At 36.7% G+C, this 21,311-nt stretch overlaps 1 protein-coding gene across 1 annotated transcript in view; it reads right to left on the reverse strand.

The window, feature by feature from the left end:
* Positions 1–858: 858 nt before the first annotated feature.
* ARAP2 (ArfGAP with RhoGAP domain, ankyrin repeat and PH domain 2) overlaps positions 859–21,311 on the reverse strand; it is a 141,394-nt gene continuing 120,941 nt past the window's right edge. Inside the window, exons 29-33 of the mRNA XM_074865959.1 lie at positions 16,305–16,387; positions 14,915–14,950; positions 14,373–14,436; positions 9,788–9,919; positions 859–4,373 (exon numbers count right to left, since the gene is read on the reverse strand). Coding sequence (XP_074722060.1) covers positions 4,020–4,373; positions 9,788–9,919; positions 14,373–14,436; positions 14,915–14,950; positions 16,305–16,387 — 669 coding nt within the window. The 3' untranslated portion in view covers positions 859–4,019. The remainder of the gene's footprint in view (positions 4,374–9,787; positions 9,920–14,372; positions 14,437–14,914; positions 14,951–16,304; positions 16,388–21,311) is intronic.

Consider the following 21,311-nt stretch of genomic DNA (forward strand, 5'->3'; position numbering starts at 1 on the left):
AGAGAAGAATCATAGCTTTGAGCTAAAATTCCCGTAACTTTTACTCTCTGATAAACCTGTATCTGCAGAGCAGTCCAAAACTACCCCCATATACAACAATGGAAGGCATCCCAGGGGTGCCTCTGGCAGAGAGCCAGTGGCATCCTAGCAACTGGCTGTAGGCACAACAGCCCAGAGCTCTTCACAAAGAAACAAAAATCAACGATATGGCCAAGCCCTCCTCGTTAACTGAAGAAATCTTTAGGGATATCCTTCCCCCACTGGACAGATTCCTGGATAACATTTGCAAAACCTTACAATGCAGAAATTCTGTCTTGAGTCACACAGTCAAGGCAAACTCTGCATGAACGTGCTCTGTAGATCTCAGCTGTTCAAATCGACCCCACACTAAAGCAGTCTCTGTTAATCAAACTGCTCTTTTGAACTGGTAGCCCAAAATAATATCTTGGAAAAAGATCTGTTTCAAAGAAAAATTCCAAAATAGTAGCCAATATTCAGCTCAACTAAAGGAAAAAAAGAAAACAAAGAGATTCCAGCTCGTATTTTTCTTTGAGTTTTGGGTTGCTTCCCTCCCCATCCTAATAAATGTGAAAAAACCCCACACAAACAGCAAACTGGCATTATGTTAAAACAATTAGTATAAACAATGCTTAAATGTCAGCTTTACACCTAGGATGGTTGCAGAAGCCTAACAAGGTAAAGATGAACCTGAGATTTACTGAGATTTTAATCCTAGTCTTCACACCATTATAAAACCATACATAAAATACCTGTGTGTCACTGAACTTAATTTTGCAGATCGTAAAGTAACACTTACCAGGTTATTCAATAACATTCATATGGAAAGACGTACAGAAATTTTTTTTTAAATATTTTTACTGATTTAATTCTTTTTCTGAACAAAATCCATTGCCAATTTTAGAGAAATAGCATTTATCCAAATAATTACATTTTATTCTCTGAAAACTACATCCTTTACCAATCCACAATGTGACACAGGAACAATAAAATATCAGCAGCCATTAAGGTATTTCAACAATACACATTTATTCTGCAGGTTTTAAATCAGCCTGAAATGTGTAGTGCAACAATGATATGTCAGATAATTGGTCCAAAACTTGTGATACCTATTTGAAATAATTAACTGCATATGTAATTTCTACTTTTCCAAATAAATTTTTCTTGGGTTAACTGTGTCACCATTCCGCGTGTCTCTGTGGATGTGCACATAACTGTATGCACATATACACACACACAGTGGAATATTTGTGTATATACACATACAAAACCATATTTAAACATGTTTTTAGTAAACATATTTTCTTCTTGATTTTTTGGGCCTTTTAACAGCAGCCATACAGATACTTTATCTGTGATATGCTTTTGAAACAGAACAAATGTTTCTGTAGTCCTTAGATCTAATAAAAATACACAAAACATCTTCTTTATGGACACACTCACTTCAGTGCACAAAACCCTTCCATTGCTCCATTTATTCCATTAGTGTAGGGCCTTAAATGATGCATGAGGCTTTCAGCAGTGAGGTGAATGTCATTTTTAAGAACCCAATAAAAAGATAAACAATACAGCAACCATAACTCAATAGTGAAAAATATTGCAAATAGAAGTACAACTGTAAACAGTACATTCAGGTCCAGCATCAGACAGAAAGTAATTTCTCCTGATGGCATTAGGCCCCGATTCAAATCAGCATTTAAGAATGTGCCTATTAACATCAAGCACCAACTTTAGTCAATACAATTTCAGTTCAGGCTTATATGCTTTCTTGAGCCAGGGCCTCAATGATTAGTAGAGGCTCCATTACAAATTAAAGGTAGCAAAACAGTCAATAGTGCACTGGGAAAATTAAAATTTACAAACTCATTTCAGTTTTAACAACTGGTCAAATATGGGAAGTGCAAAGTCTGAAAGAAGAAACTTGCCTGTCAGTGCTACATTCCAGAAGAATAAATACAAAACACTATTATTTGAGTTTGATCTCATTTTCCCCATACTTCCTAGCAGAGTTGCCAGTTACACTATTTGAGTAATTTGTTTAATTTCTTCAATCAAATTATTTTTCCAATTAAGCTGCTCAATGCAATCAAGAACAGAAGTGATGTGAGAAATGTTACGGCACCTGTGGCTACCAAAAATAGAAGAGAACTTAAGTAAGCATACTGCTTTTGCATGGGAAGAAATTCAGTAGCAACATAAAGCATCCTCAAGACTATCCATTAATAAAAATCAAACGTCATTGATGCTGATTAATTGAATTTTTCCTCTGAAATTTTAAGGAATTAAGAGACTATTTAGAACAATTTCCAATAAACAAGAAATAGCTTAAAATTCTCTCATCTACCCTAAGAAGTCTGGCCAATTCCAATCAAACTTGAGGATCACTAAAGTCGTCAGTAAGTTCTTAAAAGGCTGGTGAAAATCTGTGGCAAAGTAGTTAATCAGACCACAAAAGGGACAGCAGCAAAATAAAGCAGATTATGTTTTTAATATCTCCCCTGAAGCAAAGGTGTAGTGTGAGCTCATTAGCTCTCTGCTCTGTTGGTCCTGCTCTTAACCAGGTATCATCTGCAACACCTGGAAAAAGCCTCAGCACACCAGTGCCTTTTGCCCATCCAGTTGTTATGGGACAAAGTAAAAACTGGTATATGCCATGAGAGAGGAAGGAAGCAATCCCATGGGCTAAGTGAAGGCGAGATCCACAAAACAGCTGTAGAAAAACAAATCATTTCACCACTCTCATACATTTTGTTCTGAACCCAGATTCTGATTTTTAAATTTAAGGAACTTGGGGCTTAAAAAACAAAGTAGCTGCAGGGCAGTGCATCATGTCTTCAGGAACTGCGACCTTCATACTCAGAATGCAGCAAATGAGGCTGTTGTCTCAACCCTGGGACCTCTCCTCACACTGAGAAGAGCCATGCTACACTTGTAGCACAAGCATTTCCTAGTCCCTGCCAACTTGTCCTCATGGTAAAAGGAGGGGTTAATCTTCTTATCCATTTAGTAACTGGCACTTCTTAATTTACCCTTCTGACAGATATGTTTGCGTGTGGACCATTTGTTCTTAAGGAAATTCATTTCTCAGATGAGTATTAAATATTCATCAGATGAGAGCAACTTTGTCAGCACTAAGCAAGCTCTATCCAAACAGTGACAGAAAAGTCTGCCTTTGTCACTCTGAGCTAACCAAGGTCTGTTCATAAAATTACTTCAGCCTGTTGAGCAAAAAGAGATTGTGCTACTCGTCCAATTCATACACCCTTTTAAATTAGATGTTGCTTTGAAGACTTCTTTTTGCCATCCTCAGTATTCTCTCTCATTCTCTTAGATGTCATAATCCGATGGACTCCACTATAGACAGAGTTTAGAGATACAAGAACTAATATATTGTCTTATCTGCTACATTCCTCTCCTTTTTGATTCTTTCACATGCCGCTCTGTCAGAGGAAAAATCTTCTATGGAAGAAGACACTAATTTTATTCTTAAATTAAAAAAAAAAAAACATGCAAAAGTCACTTTTCAAAGCAGATGTTACTCATTTTTATGGTGTTAGATAATTAAAAATATTGCAGGCCAACAGTATGAATTTCACCGTATATTTTGGCTTCCTTCCAAAATATCTCTCCAGTACTTACAAGATGGTGCAGAATATAAACAGAGCAAAAGGTTTTGATAGTGCTTAGAATTATTATATCAAACAAAATCTACAACAAAAAATAATCGACAAAAATCTGGTGTCATTGCACTGCACAGGAAAACTTACAAATTTCTGGAGTTTTACATAATCAGTTCTCTCAGTTCAATCTTAAATTATGACATGTGGCATATGCATATACAAAATCAACAGCTGCATATAAACAAATTATATTTCTTCTGCACTGTACAAACGACACACATCAAAAAAGACTAATTTTGCCCAGAAAATACACACACATACATGTGTGTGTGTGTGTGTGTGTATATATATATATATAAAAAAACCTTCAGACTCAGGAAATCAGCTGGAGGTTTCATCATTAAGTGCTCTGTTCTTCTGCAGCACTGTATTTAGTTCCTGAATCACATTTGATGGTAATTTGTTATCCAGCGCCAAAGCAGTCTTGTTTGCTTTGTTCTTATTTTTCTTCAGTGCCTTACGTGATCTTTGGCATAGGTCAGTCATTCCTGCACCTACATCCTCAACAGAGATCAAGCTCTGATGTGTTTTTGCATGGCTTTTCACTTTCTCCTCCTTCCGTTCCAAACATTGTGCCACAATAGATGCTTTTTCTTTCAAGTTTTTTCTTTCTTCCAGAAAGTCATTTTCATGATGCTCACCGAATTTTGGGTTCCCAGATTGCAGTTCTATATTCTGAGCAAACAAGCAAAGAGAAATAAGATCATTCACATTCACACAATATTCAATAATATTTAGATTGCCATTTTTGCTCATTAGTTTCACGTAACAGCTTAAAAGAAAAATCAATTTTACTCAAGAGCTGAGACAGCACAGTTAATGGTTTCAAATTCCCACAATTTGTGCTATTATCATATAGTAAGCATTTTTAGTGAGCATATTTTCTCAATGAATGATACTTCTGAAAATTACATAAATCTTTCAATTAAATGCACCATGACAATGAAGGCATTCATTTTCATATATTCACAATTTGATTTTTCATTCTACCACAGTAGACTAAATTTTAATGTTTTACAGCAGATCCATATACTCTTAAAAACTCTTAAAAACTCTTCTTAAATTGAACAAATACAACTGAGAATGTTGCAATTTTGATAACTTAATGACTAAGCTACATGAATGTACAAAAGATAATTTTACATGATCACATAAATATTTTCAGCAGCTGTTCAGTACTACCTGATAAATTATAAAGAATGTCTGCTTTTTCAAATTTTGGCTAGCAATTTTAAGTAACATACTTGGAACTGAGATAAAACAACAAACTGATGGCAAGGTAACTGTTCCATATTGGGGGCTGTTTTCAAGTTCTTAAGCTGTAGGAAATGAAAGGTAAATCAAATGCTGCATCTGAATTTGCAACTGGTGCAGCTCATTAGGAGCACATCTGTACAGAGAAAGTGAAGTGCTGAGAACCCGACATCCACACTAACACTATTTCAGGTCTGTTGTCTTTTTTTTTTTTTTTTTTTTTTTAATACACTTCCAACTAGCTTTAGCCTTCTCCTACTGGAAGAAGGCTTATCTTTAGGTGCAGTGCATTAGATATGCTCCTGCAGAACATCTTCAACTTCAGTTTCATCTGAAAGCAGTCCAAATTCACATGCTCCAGAACCACTCCACTCCAGCAAAACACCGTAAATGGGAAGATTTGCTCCTAAAGTGCACTCCTGATCCTAACTAGAACACTCATCTATATGTATCTAAACTAGCTCCTCTCTAATGTTTGAATATTTTTTCATGTTTACTTTAACATATATAAGGTACCAAGATTCCATGAGACAACTTGCTCATATGCTATGGATAAATAACTCCATAAAAATGCAGCTGAACTGAACAAGTGCCACACAGGAAGACAAAAAGAACCAGTCTCCCTCAGCTTTGAATATCTTCAGGTAGCCAACAAAGATGCCATACATGAAAGAATAACTCCAAGACCTCATTGTCTTCGAGAAAGGCTCTTCCACAAAAGGAATGATCTGCCTACTACCACACCAACTGAGCAGACAGAATACAATAAAACCCTCCACCATTCTTATTTGCCTTATATGTTTTACAGTGACATGTCTTTCTTCATGAGGACAGCAAACATAAGCCCATTACAAAAAATGAGTGTTGACGCAGCAAATTAGTTGCTGTGTAGGAAGAAAACCAGTAAATATTAAATGAGTTTACATTGAAGAGATTTAAGCTATAAAACAAAGTCTAAATTTGTGCAGTCTCTTGAAATTTCACCTGAACTAGCATCTGTTCAATAGTAACAGAAACAAACATTTAGATGATATAAATCACAGTTTTTAAAAGAGCAGATAAAGGGGTTATTTATTAAGATAACTTTTAGCATTAAGGAGGCTGGTGTTTCTATTTTCATTCATCAATAATGAAAATTACTCATTAATCATGAAGCACCTGTGGCTACGATATGAAAAAAAAGAAAAAAATCAGTTCCAAAATATCAATGTACACAAGAGTTCATACTGCTACATGGGTTACCACTGGTGCGTGTTATGCAGCAGATTTTAGCTTGCCTGAAGACTTTTAAATTCTACTGCCATCAGTAACAACTGCTATCAGTTTAGAATCTCTGCTATCACCAAACATAGCAAGAAGAATCCTAATATTTAATGTGTTCAGCTATATTCAGTGAAAAAAAGTTCAAGGCAACTGAGGAACTGTCCCAATGACTCATGAATGTGGGGGTTCTGTTCTGCCAAATATTTGAAAAAGCTGTAATTTTCCGTTTAAAATAATTTCTTTCCATTTAAAATAATGTTCTTGCATGAACAAGAAAACAGTGAGATTATCACCAGCGATTCATGTTCAATTAATAAAATAACAATAAAAGGACTATCTGTGATAATATACACACAATATGTGAAATATAAATTGTCATGCAGTATCTTTCAGAAAACACAGCAACACATTCCAAGCTATTCACTATTACTCAGCAAACCAATATATTAATTACTTGTGATATTCAGTCAGGAACAACCATCTTCTATTTACAGAATTTTTACATGACGTTTCAGTCTTGCATCTTTTTAGAAGCAAAATATCAGCTACACTTCTGAAATCAGTATAGTTCTGCTAACATGAGTATAGCAGGAGCCCGTGTTATAATGAAAGTAGGAACAGATCAAATACAGCACTCAAATTTGAAGGCTGCCTACTTCTCTGAAACAATCTTGTATATTAGCATGTAGCCCCTTAACACAGACTACTACTCAACATTTTGAACTTTTAAAGTAGATTCAGTATATACAAGAATCCTGATTCCCAGACATTTGCATTATAAGAATATTCAACTGATGGAGCCAAATTCTGTGGTTCAAATTAGAGCACCAACAGTTACAGTTTCCCTTATAAATAACATATCACAAAATGATGTGTGAACAAAACTGCCACATCAAATTTCTTAATAATATTATTTCTTAGTATTTGATCCACTGCCCACTGTTAGTCATATGCTATAAATTACACTGCTGGACTCCATACTTTTCTCCCAATAAGTCCTAATGTAAAAAGCAACAATTTCATGTTAGAAACAGCTGTTTGCTTGTAAGTTTCAGCCCCATAATCAAGTAATCGGTGGATAAATTGATAATAATATGCATATCTAACTACATTTTTTCTTTTTTCTGCACATCACCAGCAAAAATATATGGAGCAACTCTATCTGTTTGCATCCTCCATTATCCCCATGACACACTATTCCTTTCAAAAAGCTACACAGGTATAATGTATTATAAGTCAGTATGGTATTTGACCATGGCTTGAAAGAAAGTTTTTCCTCATTTCTCAATCTTCCCATATTTTGAAATAAAATTACAGACTTACTGCAGATATGCAGCAATGTATTTCTATTTCAGTTAAATGATTCTATATGATAAATATGCATATTTTAAATGCACTATCCACGTATGCAACAAGTGGTGCAGAAATAATGGAAATCTTTTGATTCTATTTGTTGTTAGAAGGATTCTTAGTTACACAGTGTTTTCAAACTTTCTGTATTATATATTTATCTTATTAGTACAGAATAAAACTACTTCCAATAATGGGAAAAAAGAAGACATTCAATATAGCCTTTTTAGCACAGAACATTAATATTAAACTTACTGATTTCTGGGTATCTTTGACTTGTTTGTTGGGTTTTTTTCCCCCACTTATCTTCACACCACAAAGATGTCACTTTTTTCACTGTTTGGAAAATTTTCAGTCTCTTTTTCTGCCTACATGAAGATAACTTTGATGACATTTCTACTAGATGTTTACGCACTGATCTGTAAACAGATGTCCATTTTTCATAAACCAGCATCTTTCAGAAAATGCTTGCTCCTGTTATTACTCTCTAATGCTTTAACATGGAGATATTTTTGCTTGTTGTTGAAGTACTAGAAATCCATGAAAAGACTGAAGGTGCGGTTTCCAAATGGGTATCTATTGCTTTACTGACTACACTGCTGTACAATATTTCTCCTCAATAAACCATATCATACACTTACTTTCCACCACTATTTTACTGTTCATTCTATTTTTGGCTTTCCATGTAAAAAAAGTGTTAGTTTTCATTTTTCATTATATAATTTTGTGTTAACCTTCCTAAAGTACGCAAATACCCTTTGCATAAAACTTCTCTAGATCTAGTCATGGCATAAATAATGAAGACTGTAATCTTTTAACTATAAATGCAGACTTCCCCTAAGCTGCAGTGTACAAAACATTAGAATCCTTCCTAATGAAGCACATTATCAACTAAAATAATAAAAAAATAAATAATTTTAGTACTATAAGGTATGAAAGATTTTAAATCATGAAGCTCAAAATCCAATAAACCTTTATGCTAGAATGTCTGAATTCGTAGCCATCTCAAAAAACGTATGAGAGATCTCAACTCTACCTGCATAAAGGACTGGTAAGAGACATACCTAAGGGTTATGAAGTTTTTTGAATGACAAGACCTAAGTTTAAAAATGCGAACATTAGAAGGAACTTATCAAAGAATTGCCAAAATACTTCCTGAGAGAAGGTTAAAATGAAAGGACAAAATAAACAAAATAGAAAAAACATAATCGCATTCACACAGTATTATACTCATTTGGTAAGGCAGAACAGAAATGCCTGAAGAAAGTGTAACGAAAGATGGAGTTGCCTTTTAGATAAAGCATTACTTCCATCTATGTTTTGGTTTGCTATGGAATTGAGTCAGCTTCACCAATCTGTACCTGAACCACTGTCTCTCTAAGTGGTGATAACACATACCATATTACCCACCTCCCTTCAAAACCTTCTAAAACATGCAAGAAATAACACTGCATGCACTCAAAGGACCAAGCTGGTTTATTTCAACACTTATTCTCTGCATTCAGATTAGTTCCCAAGCAGAACAGTGCCTCCACTACCACTCAGCTGGAAGCAAGGCAAGTAAGTCCTCCCCACAGGCATCAGTATCTCTATGTGGATACCAGAAATTCATCTCAAGCTAATATGGTAATGTTGAGACATAATACTAGTGCATGTAATGCAGTGCACAGCTCAGTCTCTGCAAAGTGTTGTAACTAAACCCTCTTGTTCTTCTTTGAGACTAATAATATTACAACTTAAATGTATCACAGTTCCATCTGAGCTTTTCCGTTACATTCGCAGAGCAGGTAACTAAAACAGTTCAGTTCTTTTAGATTGAAGAAAAGATAGGGTAGAATATGCATGCAGGACAGTTTTCAAGGACCTTATCAGAACAGAACTGCCATAAAGTGCATTGTAATAATGTGCATTCTATTTCCAGGTAACACTCCTATTTACTTCCAATGAACGATCATTGCTCAAAAAAACCCCAAAACACAAATAAAAAGCCACTACTGATTTACTGAACAGACAAAGAGGTGACACAAGTTTAGGTTACAATGATTTTTTTACATTAAATTAACCTAACTGTTCCTTTATTGATAAAACATTGAAAAGGACACTGATAACAAAAGCATCTACATTTTATATTTATCCAGCTCTAGAGAGTTCATTATTACTGGACTATTTAAAAGTACAGCATTGTGGTTAGAAGTTCTACACCAAGTTTAAACCCCACTTACTTCAGTACTCCCTCCGATTTTACAAGTGTTCTTCTCCTGATGAATGGGAATTAGTGGTAAGCCTCCAATCTTTGGACTTTTAGTTATAGACTGTTTTCTTGCTTTTCCAACAGGTGGCCATATATCTGCATGCTGAAGAACAAAATGATTCCGTGTGGATTTTTGGTGTGGAATTTTGTAAAAACACAACATTCTTTTGTATGTAAAACTCTCTTTGAAAAAGCAGTCTACTGCACAACACCATATCCTCCTCTTGTGGGAGAAGGGTGAAAACACTATGGTGCTTAAAATTATGTTAACATTTTGTAAGCGCTGCACAATACTGAGTGAAGAGAACCAAAATGTCGCTATACCATTTTCATGTATCAAACATCTTCCCTCCATATTATTATTCCAATTAGCTTCTAAGAATAGAAAAAAACAAACAAGACACACACATTGACATGATTCACAATTTCAAAATTCCACAGGATTCTCAACAAAAGTTTCTGAAATAAAATAAAATTACCCCAATTTGCAAACAAGTGTTTCAAAATTTATATTAATCATTTAGGAGAAAATAATTGCTTAACTCACAACAAAGACATGTGTTATCCAAAAGGAAATGGATTGACATTCCGAATGCTCCAAACACACAATCTACAAATAAACAGATTTGGCTTCGATAATAGCCTTTGCTTTAGCTCTACTGAAGTAGGTCAATTTTGGGGAGACCTCCAAAGTATGAAGCTTTACTCTGAGTGAAAAACATGACTGGGAAGAAAAAAACAACATTATCTGAATATTTCCAATAAAATGTTAAAACCTCTTTCTGTAAGAGGTCTATAATGAACTTTCATTAGCAGATCATGTAGAATTTCACATGTAGAAATTCAAGCACATGTGCTTGAAGCTCACAGAGTCCTTTGGTGATGTTAACAGTAACCAGAAAGACAGCTCTGAGGACAAGGTAGTGTAAGAGTATTTTCCTGAAAAAGCTTCAACATGAGATTCTGTGAATCAAAGAGGATGTACGAGGCCTACAGAAGAATACTTTCTAAAGCTTGGAGATGAGTGCACAAAGCCAAATCAGCATAACTCTAAAGGAAATGGGCAAGCCAGAACTGCAAATGAACCCTAATGAAAGCTAAGAATGCTTTGTGTAAATACTGGCAAAATACTTATTCAAAGCATCAGTTATAATAAATAGGAAACAGGAAATTCTGTCTGAACTTAAGAAAAAAAACAACTCTTTTTTACCATGGGAGTGGTTAAACACTGGAAAAAAACTGCCCAGAGAGGTTGTGGAGTCTCCAGTTATTCAAACCTGACTGGACACAGTCCTGAGCAACTGGTCTAGCTGACCCTGCTTTGAACAGAGGGATCTGACTAGATGATTCCCAGAGGTCCCTTCCAACCTAAACAGTTCTGTGACACTGTCCAAATCTGTAAGATTTCTTTCCACAGATGTCAAGATCTTCAGTGTCCTTTCTTTTTTTTTTAAATGGTATTCAATCTTCCAAATCCATGAAGTAAGAAGTCTCTTCAAGACTATCTACAAAAATCCAGTTGTGGTGCTGTGACCATACTTGCAGATGGTCTCCAAGTAAGAACAGCGTTACTATTAAGAAGCCATCAGAATCAGTGATTATTAACTTAGAATAGCAGTCTAGAAATCAAAGCCCCAATTCCAAATTTAGAAAAAGTATCTTATAGATTCACATCTTTCTGGAGTAAAAAATTCTCACATGTGGTGCTGACCAGTGTGATGTAAAAGTCAGTTCTAAGAGCTCTCCTCAGTGAACGTTAAGAACATTTTCTTCCAATGAAACACTGAGAAGGTATTATCTGAAAGAGCAGGTCTTGCCAACCAAAATCAGTTTACTGTGGACCAAGATACAAGAAACAGATGCAATTCAGAAAGTGACTGAGAAACTTTAAGCCAGCTTGTGAAGCAAACTGCCTCCTTTAATTCTCAGCAAGCCTAAGGAAACTATCGCTGTCAGTTAAGCAGACTAATTTCCCTTTTGTGTCTGTAACATTTCTTAAAATAGAACTCTGGGAATGTACATCAGAAATACTAGCAACGTATTAGGCCACATAATAAATGCATTTATTCATAGTTTTGACCTATCTGCTCAACCGTACTTCATGGTAATAAAATGTGCCTCTCTAGTTGATCAAAAGCAATGGAACTGGAAGAATATTACTGTGTCCACCTTCATATCAATTAATTACTTCCAACTGTATGCTACATATGCTATTAAGTGATTTTGTACAAAACTATTATAGAATTCACGAAACAAGTTTCAGCCATGCTTTTCAGGATGATTTTGCATAGAACTGCAAGAAACAATGGTCCTCCTTCAAACCCTCTTAGTATTTACCAGCTTAAAGTATAAGATTAATAACCTCCGAGCTAACTTGATTTTCTGTATCAAAAGTATTCTTGTTACTAGATTACAGTGGTACCTACACTTTGCTATTTATATTCTCCACACCATTTATACTACAGGAATAAACATTATCAGAAAACAGGAGGAAAAAGATAACAATAGTACAACTATTCTACTGATATTCATTACCAATAAAGTCTTATTCTGCTCAAGCACTGACGAGCACAGTAACATTTATGTCCTTCCTAATTGCACTGGATCATTAAATGTCAATGTCTTAACGCTTCAAAACCTACTTTATTTTTCAATTTGTAATCTAAACTATTCCACTGACAAAATGTGTTGTCTGCAGTCTCTCTAACATAAAGGTGTTCAAACACTGTGATAGCAGATAAGGTAAAAGATAAGGTGTCTTCCTAAAGATGGCTTCAATTTGAAAATTCTAGCTAGAAGTAACCTCAGTTGACGTTTACAGTTTTCTGGTTTAGAAATGGGATAGTGTGATAATTGTCTGCTGCATGATACAAAACATTTGGAGATCTTATAGTAAGCTTTAGCAACATGAGCCATTGCATTTTCAAGGAGAATTTCACTGTAAATTATATTTAAAGCAGTAGCTTGTAATAAGAACAATACAGTAAATCTGCATCGTTAGCACTTAATGTAATTCAAAGATGGACAACTTTACTGACGTCCAGAATGCTGATTAAAAAAACCCCCAAAACCAACCAACAAATTCCACAAAAAAACCCAAAACCAAAACACAAAACCCTCCTAATGTACCTCATTAGTAATGCTAGTTCACTGTACTGTTCATTTATTGGAACGCAGGTTTTTTTAAAAAATAGTATTAATTCACAGCATTTTTTTCTAAAAAAAAATGCACATTAAATTTCTTGTTAGAAAAAATATCCTGAACATTGAGGAGTGTCTCTCAGTTTTTTTATCTGTATTGTCAGAGGAACGTTCTACATCCCACACTACCTGATCAGAATCCTAACAGATTGCCCTTATTGTGATTTTACATCAAAAGGATTTCAACAGTTACCAAGCCTGTATGAGTTATTTCTAAGTAGCCTATATCAATAACCTCTGAGCCTATTTGTTGTGACACCGCTCATGTTATGCCCATGAGATGTACGACACGACCAGTGGCTGTTTCCATAGAAACTACAGTAGTTACTTCAGTTAAGGGAGCTGAGTAAGACAAAAATTTGGAAGTCTTACTTACAAGGCATGCATTATACTTCTAGCACTACTATCTATGAAGGTCAGATTCTGTTTTAGAAAGCCTCTAAGAAGCATGTATTGCAACAGTCTTGTGCCTAGTCCACTTTATGTAATATGTAAAGCTCACAGGTAATCATAAAACTAGTGATGTTTATTCATGGTGATATTCTGCAAGGTTCCTTGAACAACACAGGAAAGAAGAAAAATTGGACACAAATACAAAATCCTTTTAAAACCTTAAACTATGTTTCAGTCTCCTGTCAGGTTGAATTCTTCCCATTTCTCCTACTCCCACTTCCTCCTATGTAAATTTTAAACTCTATTTGCAAGGATGTGTTGTTATATGGCACTCAAGCATACACCCTCTGTACTCACAATCTAGTAGCAAGCAGATTACTTAATTCAGGATAATGCCTATCCAACACAATAAAATGTCAGTGTTAACTAAACTAACCTAGGTACCAGAGAAATACAACTGTATTGGCACAGCTCTTCAACAGGGCTAGTTCACACCACTATGTTTTTAAACAGGACACCCTTCTTTCATGACTGCTTTGCATGCAGCATCCAAACTGCTGAGCAGAGAAACAGCACTCAGGCGTTGTGGCAAACAGACACACTCTGTAGGTCAATGGCCAGAATTTCACCCAGAAGAGGTTTACTACTGCAAAGGAAATGAGTTCTCTTTCTTTAACCAGCTTCTCTACAACACAGCAGGAAAAAAAAAAAAAAAATGCCAGAATGTAATGTTCTTCTCCCTTACTCTCAAAGCACTCAGCTTTCATATGAAAATGACATTATAAATAATAGTCTTCACAGATTAAGACCCATCTTCTTGCAGTTTTATTAAATTGAGTATTCCGGAAACTTTACTAGCATTGCAACTTTATCTGTAACATATTCATAATACATACATATAATTGTTTAGTAGGATTTTCATAACAGCAGTAAAAGTTACATTTCTTTGATCAGATTAGTACCTGTGCAGTAAAAATGCTGATCATCCACTCCATTTGTGCATCTTGTCCATCACAACATATATACCTACAACGTAATATATAGTTAACAAGAAACATAACAAAAACTCCTATTGCAGTTAAACTATTAACCAATAGGCTTCTAAACAACTTCAGTGCTTACATTCGTTTATGAATACTACTATATTTATTAACATTCCCATAAAAAGATAGGGAAATATAAATCCTTCAAATCATCACTTTACCCTACTTTGAAGACAAAGCATGTGCTTCATTTAAAGCATGTGCATAGGTTTAAAATCTATCATTCTAAATTTATGAAAATCATTTGCTTTATGGCCACAAAAGGGAGACAGACACCCAACCCCAAAGGATTACCAAATCATATGAATTAAGATTTTAGTTAATTAAGAAAAACATAGCAAAAAGTCAACATCCACGCAAAATAATGCCCATTAGTTTTCAAACATTCTTATTTTGAAATTGAACATTTCAACAAATATTAAACACTGAAGTTAAATCAATGGTGTTTCATGTTTACCTACCACTGGTGCTTTTCAGAAAATACTGCAAGTCCCCAGCTGAAACAAATAAAATTTTCAAAAATTAGTTCCAGAAACTCAAGACAGAGATATATTCCTCAAACTGCAGAGACTCATTAACTTTATATAGTGCTTTTAAGTGGAAAACAAAATTTACAAAGTTTAAATGTGTACTCCAAATCTAGAATGAAATTGTGGTTGAAATTGATGATCGATTTTGCTCATTTTCTCACAGTTGATTCAAAGATATTGAACATTCAGTTCTGGACAAAGGGTTATAGCCAAGTCCTGCAAATGATGGCTAACTTGCCTCATTTGGGCTGTGGCTATACTTTCTGAAAGCTGCTGGAAGTAAAACTAAGATGGTGCCCAGCAAAGAGTCCACTACAGTGTGGAAGTGACAGAGGGAAGTATGCTTGCACTATAAACAGAAGTAATCACAAGAGTTTACAAAGATTTAAAAATTGCTGAAAAAAAAAGGGAGTAAGTGCACAATGAAACCTCTGAGATCCAGAAGAGACTTTGCAAAGTCTGCTTTTGGAAGTAGACTGAAAATAAACCTTAAGGAAACAACCTACCTGCAAAGACTTGTTTACATAATTACTCCTGTTTTGGACTAATCTCCTAGTCATTCTGTGCTTAACTGAAAAAAAAAAAAGAAACCACACCAACTTTTTCTCTAACACAACCAAGCTTTGAAATTTACAGACCTATCTGAGGTGTTCTGATTCACCAACTGTAAAGGTAAAGTTCAAGCCGATCGGTTTAAAGGCTACAGCCAACTTAGAATCCTCTTGGGATAGGACCCTATGTACACTGTCTCAGTGTCTCAGAGCTTTGACTGAACAAGTACTGGAGACATCTGAGAAAAACAGGTGTCATTTTTCACTGCTCTTTTCCAGAGACATAGTCACTGATGTTTGTAAAGGACACTGCAGTCTTCAGCTAGAAGAAACATCAAAATAACAAGAATCCTGAAAAAGGAAAATCCTCTACTGAGCCACAGGATCTGTCACTTAAGGAAATGACTAGTTGGTTTTCTCTTTTCTCTTTTTTTCTTGGTGCAAAGAAGGTGCGCCCACCAATGAAATGCAGGACACATACTACAAAACTAAGCGAGCTAGCAGCAAACAAAGGCACATGAGATAATACACCTAAGACTAAGAAAAGCCAATCAATAAAGTAATTACCTAGCACAGAAGAGTTAACATGGAACACAGAAAATAGAGATAGAAACAGAACAATAACATTATAGAGGGTAATTTAATTCAGCATATTTTCAAGTGGCTTCTTGACTTTTCCTTGTTCCACAGTGTTTTATGTTCCTTTTTCTTGACGATACTACAAGTACCTTGCCACAGAGTGTTTAAATTATTTTCTTTTCTATTCTTACTTTGTTGGTGGCTTCATTTTCTTTTTCACTCCAAAATAAAGCTTCAGGGAATTGACAGGTAACACTTTTTCAGGTTTGCTAGCCTGACAAAAAAAAAAAAAAAAAGATTCTAATTATTGTATCAGAAATGTGCAAAAGAGAAAATGCCACATGACTGTCTTCACAGTTAGGCTTCTTTCATGGGCTGCATCCCCCTTTTCCAACAGACCTTTTTGGTTTTTCTCTCCTTCTTTCCCATTAACAAAGTGTGACAATCGCTACTACTGGAAGCAGAATAATTAAGAACTGGAGGTCCACGTGAAGTCACAAAACTGTAACACAATTGGAATAATGAAGATGTGGTAGTACAATTCACAAAATTGAAGTGCTGTAATACATGGACACAAGTGCTTTAAGAGAGTCAGTCAGGGAAGATGAGGAGTGGGGTTGCCCTCTGTTAAAAGAGATCTTCTATGGGAAGGACAGTATCATGGTGAGTATTTGCTTCAGAACACCCAATCAGGATGAAAAAAAGTGTATCAAGTCTTTAAATAACCCAAGGAAGTCTCTGGATAACAGATCCTGACTATATGGGGCAGGGGATGAGGAAGACATCTGCTCTCCCTGGCACCTGCTAGTGGAACACAAGCAATCCAGGGATAGCTTCTTGACAGCAGTACTGGATGGTCCAACACGGGGTCATGCACAGCTGGATCTGCTATTCACAGACAAGAACCTGTCATGGTTTGAACTTGGCCAGCAGCCAAACACCACGCAGTGGTCGCTCACCCCTCCCCTGCCTGGTGAATGGGGAAGGAGACACAAGGAAAAAACTTGTGGGCTGAGATAAAAAACAGTTTAGTGATGGTAATAAAACAACAGTAACAATAGAAAGTGCAGACAGGTAATGTACAATGCGATTGCTCACTGCTTGCTGACTGATATGCAGCCCGCTCCTGGCCAGCAATCCTGACAGAACAAAGATCCTGCCACGCGCACAGACCAGAAGCGAGAGAGAACCCGCCTTCTTTATATATTGAGCATAACCTTGCATGATATGGAATACTTGAATGGCCAATCCAGGCCCGGCACTCCAGCTGTGCCCCCTCTCAGCTCAAGGAAAATCAACTCTATCCTTGGCCAAAATCTGGGTCGGGGGCTCCAGCTATGCCCTCTCCCAGCTCAAGAAAATTAACTCTATCCCAGCTGAAACCAGGACAGAACTGGTCAGGGATGTAGTATTTACCATAATTACCATGAAATAACAGAGCTCAAGATCCTGAAGGCAAAAAAGATAACAAGTTAGCAGAGGGCAGACCACAAAGTTTAGAAGAGCCACATTTGGCTTATTCAAGGAACTGAATAGGTGGGTGTCCATGGGAGGAGGCAACTCTGAAAGGCAAAGGAGCTCAGGAAAGCTGGCAGGTCTTTAAGGACAGCATTCTCCAAGAACAAGAATGGTTCATCCCAATATTCAGAAAAACAAGTAGATTTATCAGAAGACAAGCCCAGGTAAATAGGTAGCTCACGGTGGAGCTCCACTGCAGACAAAGGCAGTATACAGGACGTGGAAGCAGGGAGAGACTATGAAGGAAAAATTTAGAAATACAGCCCAGGACATGTAGATATGGTGTTAAGGAAGCCAAAGGTCATTTGGAATTGAGACCTGCTATGGACATTAAGGGCAACATGAAGAGTTTCTACACCAGTACCTTAGTAGTAAAAGGCTGAACAAGGAAAATGTAGACCCAGTGCTCAACAGGGAGGGTGAATTAGCAACTGGACACAGGTAAGGCTAAGGTAACTCAGTATCTTCTTTGCATCGGTCTTCAAACCAGCAAGGTTTCCGAGGCCTCTACGCTTACAGACAGGGTCCAAGGAGGAAAACAACGACTGCATCAGAGGAGCACTGTATTGAGTCAGGAAAGACTTGAGAGAATTAAAGTCATTCAAGTCCGTTGGATCAGACAGGCTGCATGCAAGTGTTCTAAGTGTACTGGCTGACATCCCTGAAAGGCTGCTCTGTGTCATCTTGGAAGTGGCAACTGGTAACTGGAAAAAGGAAAACATTGCATCCATCCTCAATAAAGGCTGAAAAGACAACTTGAAGAACTGGTTGCCTGCCAGCCTCATTTCAGTCCCTGGGAAAATCGAGTTACTCAAGCGTGTCCAGAGAAGGGCAACGAAGTTGGTGCAGGGTCTGGAGCACATGTCATACGAGGAGCAGCTGAGGGAACTGGAGTTATTTAGCTTGGAGAAGAGGAGGCTGAGGGAAGACCTCATCGCCCTCTACAACTACCTGAAAGGAGGTTGCAGAGAGATGGGGATGAGTCTCTTTAACCAAGTAATAAGTGATAGGACAAGAGGTAATGGCCTCAAGTTGCACCAGGGAAGGTTTAGACTGGATATTGGGAAGCATTTCTTTACAGAACAGGTTGTTAGGCGTTGGAATGGGCTGCCCAGGGAGGTGGTGGAGTCCCCATCCCTGGAGGTGTTTAAGAGTCGAGTTGACATAGCACTTAGGGATATGGTGTAGTTGAGAACAGTCAGTGTTAGGTTAATGGTTGGACTAGATGATCTTCGAAGTCCTTTCCAACCTAGATGATTCTGTGATTCTGTGAAATGTCTGAATTTGTGGACAAGGGGGGAGTAGGGGATGTCTTGTACCTCAAGGCTTCTCACACTGTCTCCCACAATATTATTCTACTCAACTTGGGATGTTACGATCTGGATGTGTGGACATCTATACCAGTAAAAAGCTAGTTGCACCATCACACTCAGAGGGTGACGGTTAATCAGACGTACTGTAACTGTGGAGCTATGACAAGGGGAGTACTGCAGGGGTCTATCCTGGGACCTGTCCTTTTTAATATCTTTATCAATGACTTGGAGGAGTCAATCGTCAAGTTTACACAGTGACCCAGAGGACCAATCAATATGCTTGGGAGCAGGGCTGACTTCCAGAGGGACCTATACAGGACAAAGAAACAGGCCAACAGGAATCTCACAAAATTCAACAATAAATACCAAGTCCTGCACTAGGGAAGGAAAAAACCCCTGCAATGACACAGACTGGCGAGCAGCTCTGCTGAGAAGGACCTGAGGATGCTGGCAGATGGCATGCTTGGCATAAACCAGCAGTGTGTCCCGGAAGCAAAGAAGGACTCCTGGGCTGTGTTAACAGAAGCACGGCTGGTAGGTTAGGGAGAGTGATTTTCCCCTTCTCCTCAGCATTCGTGAGACTGCTTCTGCAGTCCTGCATCCAGTTTTGGGCCCTGCAGTATTAACAAGCAAATCAGTAATCTGGAGTGAGTTCAGCAGAGGCCCACCAAACTGGCTGGGGGCTGAAGCACTTGCCCTGTGAGGAGAGATGACCTAACAGCAGCCCCTCAGCACCTACAGGGAAGCTACCAAGAAGACTGAGTGAGGCTCTTCACATCATTAGAAGATGACTAGATATAAGGACAAACTTTTTCCCGAGACAACAGTCAGGTATGGTAACAAGCTGCCCAGAGAGGTTATGCAATCTCCATCCTCCAAAGTTTTCAAGACTTAACTGCATCAAGCCCTGGGCAACCTGTTCTCACTTCAGTTGCTAACCCTGCTGTGAACAGGAAGTTGGACTAGAGATCATCTGAGGTTCCTTCCTTCCTTGTTCCTTCTTGAACAAACTACCTTTAGCCAACCTACAACAGACATGTACCCACACTACATGCCCGGAGGATGAAATGCTAAAAGGAAACAATAAAATTGTCATGTACACTACGACTAACATCTAACACAAAACACAAACATCCCTTTAGTAACCCTTTAGGTCAAGTGTTTTAGCTTTCCATTTATTTTTAAAAATAAATTTATAATTTTATAATCCCAGTACATAAAGATACTCCATAGTGTTAACTGTCTTGGATTCTCAATTTCTCCCTCTACAGCTTTCAATCTCTAACACTACAGTGTGGAGAAAAAGACAGAATTTGAGACGGCATAAACATTTACAAAAACAAAACAAAAAACCACACAGCAGTTTCATGGTTGGTATTCTATAACTTCCCGCTCAAATCAAGGATACTGCCAGGATGAAAAAACACTCCTAGAAAACATACTATCTAGTTAAACAACAGTATTCTCACAAAAATGTACCTTAAGGAAGCCATTTGTCTGTGTGTGAGCTTATCACTTAACAACAGTACATTAAAGTGGCGTGTTATTTCAGTCAATTAGCACAATATTGTAATTTAACATACAGTATCATGGAAACTTCATTTTTTTGCTAATTGCTCTTGAGCAAAAGAAACACTTAACAGAATGTATCTCCACCTGCATATGCAAACTTAATTTGTTGTTAATGAGAATTTATAAATTAATTAGTACATGCAGTCTTATTAAATACAATTTTCCATCTGCAATGTCAAGCTTTCCTACTATTCATTTCTAAATATGACTAAAATTAAACCAAGATTATTAGTGGTAGATGAACACCTCTTGAAAGAAAATAAAACAAACTGATATACACTGTTTTGTCAGAATGGTATTTCCATTTGCTTTTTTATGAAAGAAATGTAAAGCCATTTAAAACTAACGTTGTTCAAAATTTGACCCAAATTGAGGAATTTAATGTTTTATAAATCAGAATGGCTTAAAAAAGCAGATTATAAAGTAGTACAACAATCCTATCATAAACTCTTTCCAAGATACTAATTAAGGTTTTACGGGCATATTAATTTATTCTCACATATGTGCCAATTTGAGTTTTAGCACTAAATTATGAGACACTATTTTTGACATTCTGGGGTCATTCTAATTACAATTAAAACCACAGTATCACAAGAAGACACAATATTTCTTTTGCATTAGCTCACTTGAGCAATGGATTTGTCTTTTTAAAAAAAAGTACTTTAAGAAGGTCAGCAAGTATACATCTGTATTTGCTGGATGGGCAAAACCAGCAGTTGGCAAAAATAAAAGCACTTTAAGAGATTATTTGTTTTAAACTAGAAATCATCAAAACTAAAATGAAAACATAGTTCA

This window comes from Strix uralensis, chromosome 4 (genome assembly GCF_047716275.1).
Source record: "Strix uralensis isolate ZFMK-TIS-50842 chromosome 4, bStrUra1, whole genome shotgun sequence".
Taxonomy (NCBI): Eukaryota; Metazoa; Chordata; class Aves; order Strigiformes; family Strigidae; genus Strix; species Strix uralensis.